General features: G+C 27.5%; 2 protein-coding genes across 4 annotated transcripts in view; one reads left to right on the top strand and one right to left on the bottom strand.

Moving 5' to 3' along the window:
* The window catches only part of LOC126905778 (fatty acyl-CoA reductase wat-like), a 60,020-nt gene that overhangs the window by 40,542 nt on the left and 8,725 nt on the right, over positions 1-10,753 (top strand). The gene's annotated exons all lie outside the window — the stretch shown is intronic.
* Positions 864-10,376, bottom strand: LOC126905771 (zinc finger MYM-type protein 1-like). 3 transcript variants are annotated; one of them, XM_050685804.1, is made up of 2 exons: positions 10,030-10,344; positions 864-3,549 (listed from the first exon to the last, which is right to left on the bottom strand). In XM_050685804.1, the coding sequence occupies exons 1-2, from the start codon at positions 10,057-10,059 to the stop codon at positions 961-963; spliced, it is 2,619 nt and encodes an 872-aa protein (XP_050541761.1). In that variant the 5' UTR covers positions 10,060-10,344; the 3' UTR covers positions 864-960. The 3 variants fall into 3 exon arrangements, 2 of the variants coding, with proteins under 2 accessions (XP_050541761.1, XP_050541762.1); XM_050685805.1 differs by lacking the exon at positions 10,030-10,344 and adding an exon at positions 4,493-4,610; XR_007704101.1 differs by lacking the exon at positions 864-3,549 and adding an exon at positions 9,363-9,957 and having other exon boundaries at positions 10,030-10,376.

Below are 10,753 nucleotides of genomic sequence, written 5' to 3'. Positions count from 1 at the left end.
ACAGGAACGAAGATAGTTAAATGAAAATATACGATTAGATACGCGTAGTTAATACAAGAAAATATAAAATTAATCTATTTTTATTTCAATAAATGCTTCTGAAAGCTCTTAAATTGTGTAATTTCATTTTGTAAAGCATTGCATCAAAGCGTTTTCAACTATGCTACGTCACCGTGATCCCCCTGTGTTGGGTTTTTTATCATGACCCACTTAATTACTTACAGAATAAATATAATTTAAACATTTTTTTTTGGTTATTTTCAGTATGATAATATTCTTGAATTATTAACTATGTGATACTTTTTAAGTTCATCCCAGGCGCGGATTCAGGATAATTTTTTGGGGGGGGGCCATTGCATATCATATAATTATCTTATATATATGGCGAATATATATATGGCATATACCAGAAAAGGTTTTAAGGTCGACCTCTCCAATTTTTTTTGAAAACTTTTCATGTTTTTAATACCGTCAAAAAACACCTTCATGAATTTTTTCAAATTTTTTTGATCACTCGTATCTTAGATATTGATTATTTCCAAAATTCAAGGTTTTTTTTTCAAATAGCAATAATTTTGCAAAAAATACAGTTACCGGGGTTCTGTTATTTTTCAAAATTTTTGTTTTTTAATGTTCTTTTAAGAAAAAAATGCTTCTTTGATCTTTATTAATTTATTTATAGTTTTTTTTAAGTTTTAAGCAAAAAAACTACTTTTTCGAAATGTATGCCCCTTTTGATTTTTTTAAAAAAATTCTCAAGATAAATTTTACCCTACAGATAATAATTTATGTTTTTGGTTATTAATTCAATTGATCTACCGAAATAATATAAATAGTAAATAATAAATATTTCTGTACATTTTTTATCTAAATCAACTTTCTGACAAAAAAACTTAATAATCAAGATACATAAGTAATGCCATTTATTACATTTTTTGTATTATGCAAGTTATACATAAATTATAAAGCAAAATCTAATTTTCTATTGGATTTTGAAAATCTATCAATCACTTTAGTGACCTCTACATTAATATCACGATGAATGTTCAAAAGAGCAAGTCCAGTTAATCTTGTCTCTGACATAGTTGACCGGAGCCATGTTTTTAGTCTTCGTAGTGTGGAAAATGTCCTCTCAGCACTTGCATTACTTATTGGAAGAGTAATAAAAACAGTTAAAAGACGATTAATTAATGGAAATATTTCTTCGTCACAATTTGCCAGAATTTTCGTTACACATATGGAATTGATCAAATTATTTTCAATTTTTTCTCGATTCCATTTTTGTTTCCATAATTTAAATTCCAAACGTAATAAAGAAGAAACATCTCCTTTTTCATTTGAAAGAAGTATCTGAAATTCATCTGCTATTGTTTTAATAATATCGTCTGATTCATTTAATGAATATGAAGTTGAATTTTCCTTTAAAAAATTTTCAGGAAGTAAATATGAAAGATTAAAGCAACTAAGTGTTTTATGTGAAAAACGTGATTTTAAATCATTAATGACATTATCTAACAAAGGAATAAACACAGTTAATTTATAATACTCTTCTGTATTATTGGTTGAATAATTTGCACGTTTCGTTTGTTTTATAGAATATCTTGGAATTTTCAAATCAATATTTTGTTTTTTAGCCAAATCCTCAGATAATTTATAAATTTCTTTGAAATCAGTAGAAACATTTTTTCGACATTCTGATAGAATACTCAAAGTGTCTTTCATTATATTGGCTGCTTCGTGTAAATCAAGACACTTTTTTTGAAAACATTTACTGAGTGGAAGAGTGTAGCTAAGCATATGAGAGAGACTACAAAGTGAAATTATAATTTCACTGTCACATAGTACTGTTGCCAGGGACTTTGCTTTTCCTGAAGTATTCAAGTCTCTCCAAGTTGTTATTTCTAATAGTGCTTCAATAATGTTGGGCATATCCTGCATAAAACTCATCACGCCTTCATGTCTTTCGACCCATCTTGTTTCACATAAACCAACCAATTGATGTCCGACGTGTTTTTTTAAAACAAAAGTTCTTTTAGCAGATGCAGAAAAAAATGAAACAACTTCTTTAATTACTCCAATTAGATTTCTAATACTTTTCACGCGTGAAGATTGTGATATAGAATTATTAAGTGAATGATTATAACAAGGACATCTATGGGCATTAGGTGCAACTTTAATGATTTCACTAACAGCTCCACAAAGTTCTGACAGCATTACGCTACATCCATCAGTTCCTATTCCCACTAAATTGTTCAAATCAAGGCCAAAACTATTTAATTGCTTGATAATAATTTTACCAAGAACTTTTCCGGTTATTGAAATTTCTTTTTTTTCCCTATCATTATCACCAATTTCCTTATTTTCTTCAGGTTCTTCTAGTAAAGCTAAAGCTTCGTCAAAAGCATCTACAAACATCACGAAATCTTCCCTTACTGAATTGTTATAAATATATCTTAAAACCAAACTAATTTGTGAACGCTTTGACACATCCAGAGTTTCATCAAATATAATACTATAAAAACCACTGTCTTTTGTAATTCGTGATAGAATTTGATTTAATATTTCTTTAGCACAACATTCAATAATTTCATTTTGTATAGTTTTACTAATATATGTGGCCTTTGAAGAACTGTTTTGAAGATGGTTTTGAAGAATTCTGTCACCTGATTTAACTCGAAACTTCAAAAGTTCTCTAAAATTTCCTTCATTTAAACAAGAAATTTGATTATCAGAATTAGTCGATGATATTGGTAGTAACATACCGTCATCCCTGTGTCCTCTAAGTGGAATATTTTGTCGACATAAAAATATAATACTTTCGACAATTGGAATAAGCCGCAATCTATTCTCATTAACTTCTTTCAAACGTTTTGTATTCAGTAAGTTATGTATTTCTAAGTCTGGGTTATGATAAGTTTTCAAAAAACTTTTACTGAATTCTACAGCTTCCTTATGGTACAGTGTTTTTTCATGATGTATTAAATCTCCTGTTTCACCCATGATTTTAGCAAATTTAGTTAATGGCTGAGTTACAAATTTAAGTAAGTTAACATTTTTCTGAAAACCACCTTTGTTTTGAATATTAAAAATTGGACAATATTTACAGAATAATCCTTTTTGCGATGGAGAAAATACAAGCCACTTGAAAGAATTTAAATGTTGATGACCGACATAACGACGTGTCTGTTTTCCTCCTTTTATATGTTCTGAATAAGGAAATATGTAATCTTTCGGAGGTAACCAAGAATTTTCGAGAAGCTCATGTTTTGTAAAATCATCAATAGCCTTCCCAATGTATTGACCTATATCATTAGAGTAAAATGTTTGTGGTATTTGAGTTGTAGATAGTAATGATGTCTGGGTTGAAGAAGTACATGAAGATGATGATAGACAAGGAGTTATTAAAGATGATATTTGAGACATGTTTGATGTAGATAAATCGACTGTTAATTGAGAAGACGGTTCATCATTTTCTAAATTATTTTTTTTGGCAGGTAAAAAATATGAATTAATTGTCCTTTTTAATTTATTTTTCTGGGATAATTGCGCCTGTGAATAAAATAAGAGTAATGACAACTATAATAATTTACAATGTTAATATAGATAATTAAAATAAAATATATCCAAGTAAAACATTGATTGTTTTGTTTAAACTTTGAGGAATTGTCATTGACACACTATACGTTAATAACTTATTATTACCTACATACAGTTGTATACAGTGACCAGATGTTTGAACCTTATCAGAGAATTTGATGACAAGAATGTATTTTGAGTATTAATATCTTTTTTGTCATTTTTTAAAAATAAGTATAAGGTGTGAAAGCACAAAGAATAAAATGATTTGAGTGCGTGTTGAAAAGGTTAAACTCAGAATATTTTAAAGCGGCGTTCAAATGAAAACCCACAGAGAAGAGACCAAGAAGACATCCAAAGAAACGATTGGAAGGAAAATGTACAAAATCGAGAAGAAGAGTAGAAAGAGGTATTAGAGGCGGCAAAAACTCTTAAAGAGCTGTGATTCAAGAAAAAGTGTTAAAATTTTAAATTTTATGTTTCTCTAAATTTTTTGATTCTAAATTGAACATAAAAATAAACTATTCAACAATACTTTAATAAATAAGTTTATTATAATACTTTTACCATAAAATCTTGAGTACAAACTTAAATGATATCAGGCAAATTAATATATTAGTGTATTATTTAACCCTATGTATGATTTATTATGATGATAAGTACATTTTTACCAATAATTTATACTTCAATATCATCATAGGTAAAATATATATAATATAGATTCTTTGAGTGTCATATTAATTAAAAAATAATTAATTGTATATTATTTAAAGATTTGTTTGCATATTTATATTTATATAAGATAATAAAATAGACTTAGATACATTGTATGATTTAATAATAATAACTTAAATGATCAAATTATAAATATATTTTGTATTTTCTACAAAATATTATAAAACTACAAAAAACGTACCATTTTTAAAGATGATAAATTATGCTTTAACGTTCGTATTACAAAAACAGTTGTATAATGAAAATGCCAAACACATTGAATGCATGTAAATCCAAAAATATAAAAACAAAGAAAAAGTACTAGTGATAACGAATCGTTATTAACGATTGCCGCCTGCATGTTATCAGTAGATGCGAATAGAAATTACCAAACTATAAATAAAATTATCTACTAAATAATTTATCTAATTAACTATACTAATATGTTATAGAATGTTTTTATAAATTAAAAACAATTTTTAAATTTATATAACATTTATGACTTATTATTTTGTCGCAAAATAATATAATTGCTGAATTTTATGCTACAATAGTAAAATTTGGGGGGGGCCATCGCCCCCATGACCCCCCCCCCTTGTATCCGCGCCTGGTTCATCCCTTATACTTTGTAAGGGTATCAACTTTGTTTTTTAAATGGGAACACATATTTTGAATTTAATAAAATAATTGAGTTTTTAATTTAATAGGAAATTTCGAAATAAAACGAAATCGTTAAGTTTTCAACGATTGATCTACGTTTGGATTTCGAATGCTTTAAACAGTTTCACGATAAAACCTCATTGTATTGTGTAATTATTCACGACTCTTAATTGGAACACAACGCATTCACGGGTGAAATACGAAAACTCTAATGTATATACAAATCTATTTTTATTATTGTATAATTTACAATATAGTATAGAAACAAAAAAAATGTATGAGTATATCAATTTTTTTAATAAAAAGAACTAGTTGCTTTTTATGATATTTTATTCCAATCATTTTCCAATTGACTGGAAAAGTCACACATGGGAGATATTTCTTTTCAATTTTAAGTAAAGTATTTATTCCTAGAAATTATCTGTTTGTAGCCAATTTCACCGGATCGGAGAAGTAATATATGCGCTGAAATTGTTTTTTAAGAATTAGTTTTAAGAGAAAAAATCAAATATTTTTAAACATACTTTCATGTGTGGGTAATCGCTAAAGATAATTTTCGAGTTGTTTTCTAGACATTTACCCATAAACCCCGTACGAAAAATTTCGTGGAAATACATAAAATCCGGTGTTTTAATTTGGGGAAAAATTATCGGTTTCTTTTTTACCCCCATACTTTTTGACCAAATTCAATCAATTGAAGATTGAAGTATAACCTTCATTTCATGTGCAATGCACGAACGTATATGAAACAATTGTCGATGTGTTTTCTCAAATAACATATTTTTAATGACGTACAATTACGCATATTTAGTTTTTTTCATCAAAAATACATGGCTGTCATCGTGTTTCGACTGAAACAGTAATGTATCTTCTCGGGTTAGCCTTCACTGTGTTAGGCTCACCTTAGTGTATTTATCTTGCAAAAGTAGTATTCCGTTTAAATGTTCTGTTATCGATGAAATATATCGGTACATTGAATATACTCTATATAGTAAGTCGATAATACTTTATTGATGATTAGTTAGTTAATATTAATATTAATATAAATAATAACTTATTATTTACAAACTTGAGTTTTGGCCAAAATGAGTCGTCCGGGTTCAGTCCAATGTATACGTGAGACAATTGTGAAATGCTATACATTGATGAATTGATTAAGTCGTTGATTGTATTGAATTTACACATTGGTGTAGCCATTGTGATTAAAGTCTCAAGATCCAATAGGCCTTACTGTCATTTCGATTTGCATTCACCGTCTTTTCAATTGTTTCGATTGAATCCAACAGCTTGTAATATATTCGCTTCACAACTAAGCATGCACATTCAGGAATTTCCGAATTTTTTCCCACATCCGATAAATCACAACCTTTGTAATATAAAAAGTCTCCACCGGTACCGTGGACTTTATCGCCAAGACGTTCCGCAAAATATTACAGCAAACCTCGATAATTTTCCAATAATTTACTGACTGTTTTAAAAACTTTATCTGTCGGATCGTTTTCAACAAGAAAATTCAATTTATCCGATATATTATAATATTTATAACCAGCATTATTTCGAAAGTGTTAAATTCATTTCTTTATAAATAATCACTGTCTCCTATATACATCTCGAAAGACTCTGTGCGGATAGCTCAATTGGGAGTCTAGACGGTAACCCGAACAACAAATAAATATTAAATTCCCTCAGGCGAGCCTTCCAGGTCCGCCATAAATTACTGGAACAACTTTTTGGGGCGTTCATCGTTTCTGCCAAAATTGACCGTATCGTTTCCGCCAAATCTGAATAAGGTCGTTTTTTCGTTTCCGCCAAACTGATCTTCTACCTGTCTATCTAATAAAAAATTTGAGAACCATTCAGCTTTATCCATGATAGGCAGCTTCCCGTGCCAAAATTTTCAGCATTAATTAGTTATAGAATTCAATGTTACGTTCAGGTCTGTATTTATGATTTTTGCATGGGGTATTAATATTAATGTGTAAAATAAAGTAATTTTTTACAATATTTTTTTCCTATCGCCATCAATTGACATTTGCCCTCCTTAACCACTCTCTAAATACAGTTACATCGTTTTGGATAATTACTTATTTTATCACATAAGTACACTTTTATAAACAAAATATGGCGTTTTACCAAAAGTAAATAAATTATAATAGATAACTGTTATAGTTATAACTGTGATAAGTATGTATATATATTTTTGTAAAAAATAATAAAAATATAGTTTATAAGAAAATATAGTCATCAAAACATTGAAATAAAATTCAAATATTAATTATGTGCTTAACCCTTAAACAGTCGCGTGGGGGTCTAGTATACCCCCACATAAATAAAAACGGATGTATTATATTGCATAAAAGGTGTACATAGATATAAATTTAGGAGATGGTTTTTAAAGTAATATTGAATAGATTTTCATAAATAATTACCTTCGAAAAAAAATGTATGACTTAAAATATCCATCAAAGTTGAAATGGGTCATATTTACCCCCACGCGACTTGTAACGTTATAATTTTTTTTTGGACTTGTCTTTTTTCAAAATATCGTTTTATCGTAAATGCAATGTTATAATCGATATAATATTGTGGAATTGGGATTATGTGTATCTACCACTGTCTGTGCAATTAAGTTTTAAAAATAAATAATCTATTGAGAATTTTTACTACTCGATGATACGGAACAAATACGAACTAAACATGTAATAAATACATCCCGTCGCAATGTGGACACTAGGGTGGCCCTCAAAAATCGAATGTCTTTTTTTTTTTTACGCTACCCCTTAATTTTTTTTTAATGGTCAAAAAAATGAGCTGTGCAAAATTTGGGACCAATCCGTTAAGGTTAACCCGTGCCCCCGGGCCTATTAAGTTGAGTCGAAGAGTCAAATTTAATAGAAATAACTGATCTATGTCTCATAACTTTTTTTTCTCTTAACTTAGAATAATAAAAGTAAAACTCAAGTAAAGGAAATTTTACAAGAAATTCAAAAATAATAACTTCAATGTTGTTTTCTCAATAAATAGCCCACAAAAACACTACATACAGTAAAAAACATGTAAAAGTCTTAAAATACGTTATAACTGATTTTGTTGATTTTTAATTATTTATTTTCATTTTATTTTTTGGAAAACGCATATTCGTTTAAAAAAAGATTCTAGAAGTTTAATTTTTTATGCCAAGTACGATAATTATATTAGATTTATTATTTTATGGACAGTTAATTAATGATTAATTACAAATTTAACAAAATTGATTGTATTATTACATTTTGTCGTATCAATATATCAATTTTGGTTTACTGAATTACTTTAAGATAGTACCAATTATATTATTATTAAAGATAAGTATATTTGAGTTATTTTCGACAACTGACATAATTTGTGTCGTATAAATGCAGCAGACAATTTGTGAACACGTTAAATATATTTTACCTGTTTATTATTATATATTAAATGATACGTTTTAATCACAAATGTACAATACTTTTAGCGTCTTTTAAAGTATTACGAACTAATATTTATCTTATTGGTAATTATTCCCACGAAATAACTGGTAGTAAGTTACCATCAAATTTACAACTATTTAATCTGAACACTGATTTTTTGAAAATTGATCCATCATTTTGGAGTGCGAACAACAGTTACATAAATGCTTTATAAATGAATATGCGTTTTCCAAAAAATAAATAATTAAAAATCATCAAAATCAGTTATAACGTATTTTAAGACTTTTGCAAGTTTTTTACTGTATGTAGTGTTTTTGTGGGCTATTTATTGAGAAAACAACATTGAAGTTATTATTTTTGAATTTCCTGTAAAATTTCCTTTACTTGAGTTTTACTTTTATTATTCTAAGTTAAGAGAAAAAAAAGTTATGATACATAGATCAGTTATTTCTATTAAATTTGATTCTTCGACTCAACTTAATAGGCACGGGGGCACGGGTTAACCTTAACGGATCGGTCCCAAATTTTGCACAGCTCATTTTTTTGACCATTAAAAAAAAATTAATGGGTAGCGTAAAAAAAAAAAAGACATTCGATTTTTGAGGGCCACCCTAGTGGACACATTGATTATCGGTGCCTCATTTACAATTACCACTATTCACATTTACCCCTCCTGACCCTACTCGTATTATAATAATTAAATTGTATTGTAATATTAATAATAAAAAAATTCAATTCAGAAAAATGATTAATGTATAATGTAAATGTAAATACACATAAAACTAGTAAATATAAGCCATGTTTGAGCTCAAAGAAATACAAGAAAAATTAATAAAAATACATTTTATAATAGTAAAAGCTTTTATTTACAGTCTTAAAAATAAGATTTTGCAGTTAAAATAATTTTTTTACAAACCAAAATTTTTTAATGAAATTTCGAAAATTAAGTTTTTCTTTTTTTTTTGTAATATAATTTTTAGTAATGCATATAATTTTGTCATTTATTTATTTTTTAATTTTAATTTTTTAATTGTTATCCATATTTATATATCATATGGTAACAAATAATGTCTTTGAATTTAAAAAAATGAACTTTTTTATACATATTTTATACTTTTTTAGAAATGGGGTCTAATAGACCCCCACGCGACTATGAACGTTAAAAATAGGTACGCGCCTGCTTAAGGGTTAAAAAATATCTAATATGTGTAATAATATAATAAAAAATAAATCTATGAACTATACATTTTTCGGTAGTTGTTGGAAACTAATTCATAAATTCAAGTCTGCTAATTTATTAAACTTATCAATTGCCTCTTTTATTTTATTGAAACGGATTTCAATTTTATTCCGTACGCTTATTGAGATTACGTTATTAGAACTATATATTTTAATGTAATTTTAAGATTGAACGTTTTCTATTAAAATTTTTAAAAATATATTAATTAAAATTATTTTTTGCGGTCTTTGGAAAATATCGTCTATGGCTTTGCGTTTACAGGCGCCTGCTAATTTTTGTCACATAATATGGGATCAGAACAAGGGCCATTACATGTATGTTCTATAAGACATATTAAAACTAATTTAAAATAAGGTCAGCTTTAATCAATTTAACTAAAAATTTTAAAAATACCTGTTTGATCAATAATTTCATCAAGCTCATTCACGTGAATGGTACCTTTGCATTCTTTTACAAAACAACGCCAACGTATGTAACCCGTTTGTATTGCTTTATGTGCAAAACGAAACTTAAAATTATTCAATAAAATCATTTGTTGGCCCCGCTTACTTCTGATATATTCAAATGACATTTTAATTAAAAAAGTAAAATAAAAAAGAACTGATGGCAAAATATTTATCGATATACCGATCAATACACTGCTATCTAACTAACAATAATGGAATAGGAAAAAGTAGATAATTATTATCGGGTTATTTTGGCAAATATTTTAACCAGTGGTTCTCAAGCCTTTATTTGTAGACAGGTATAAACTATCGGTTTGGCGGAAACAATGCTTGGCGGAAACGATAATCTCCCACTTTTTGAGCTGGGAAATTAAATTGGGTCACTTTGTTACCGTATTAGTGTATTTATACATAGTAAAATATTAATTATTATTCATGACGGTATACTTTAAGTATTCATATTGTTATTGAATATGTTAATATTGTACCATAGCTATAAAAAAAAAGACGTTAAATCTACTATTGCATTCGAAAATACAATGCATAAATTGATAATTTTATATTAAAAAATCCAAAACAAGACCTTTTAACTTTTATTTTATATTAATTAGTATAAATTTCATAAGGCCAAATGAAATTTATTTTTTAACAAATGAAAAAGAGAAATACAA

This window comes from Daktulosphaira vitifoliae, unplaced genomic scaffold, assembly GCF_025091365.1.
Source record: "Daktulosphaira vitifoliae isolate Bord-2020 unplaced genomic scaffold, ASM2509136v1 Scaffold_4, whole genome shotgun sequence".
Taxonomy (NCBI): Eukaryota; Metazoa; Arthropoda; class Insecta; order Hemiptera; family Phylloxeridae; genus Daktulosphaira; species Daktulosphaira vitifoliae.
This window is presented reverse-complemented; position numbering and strand designations above follow the sequence as displayed.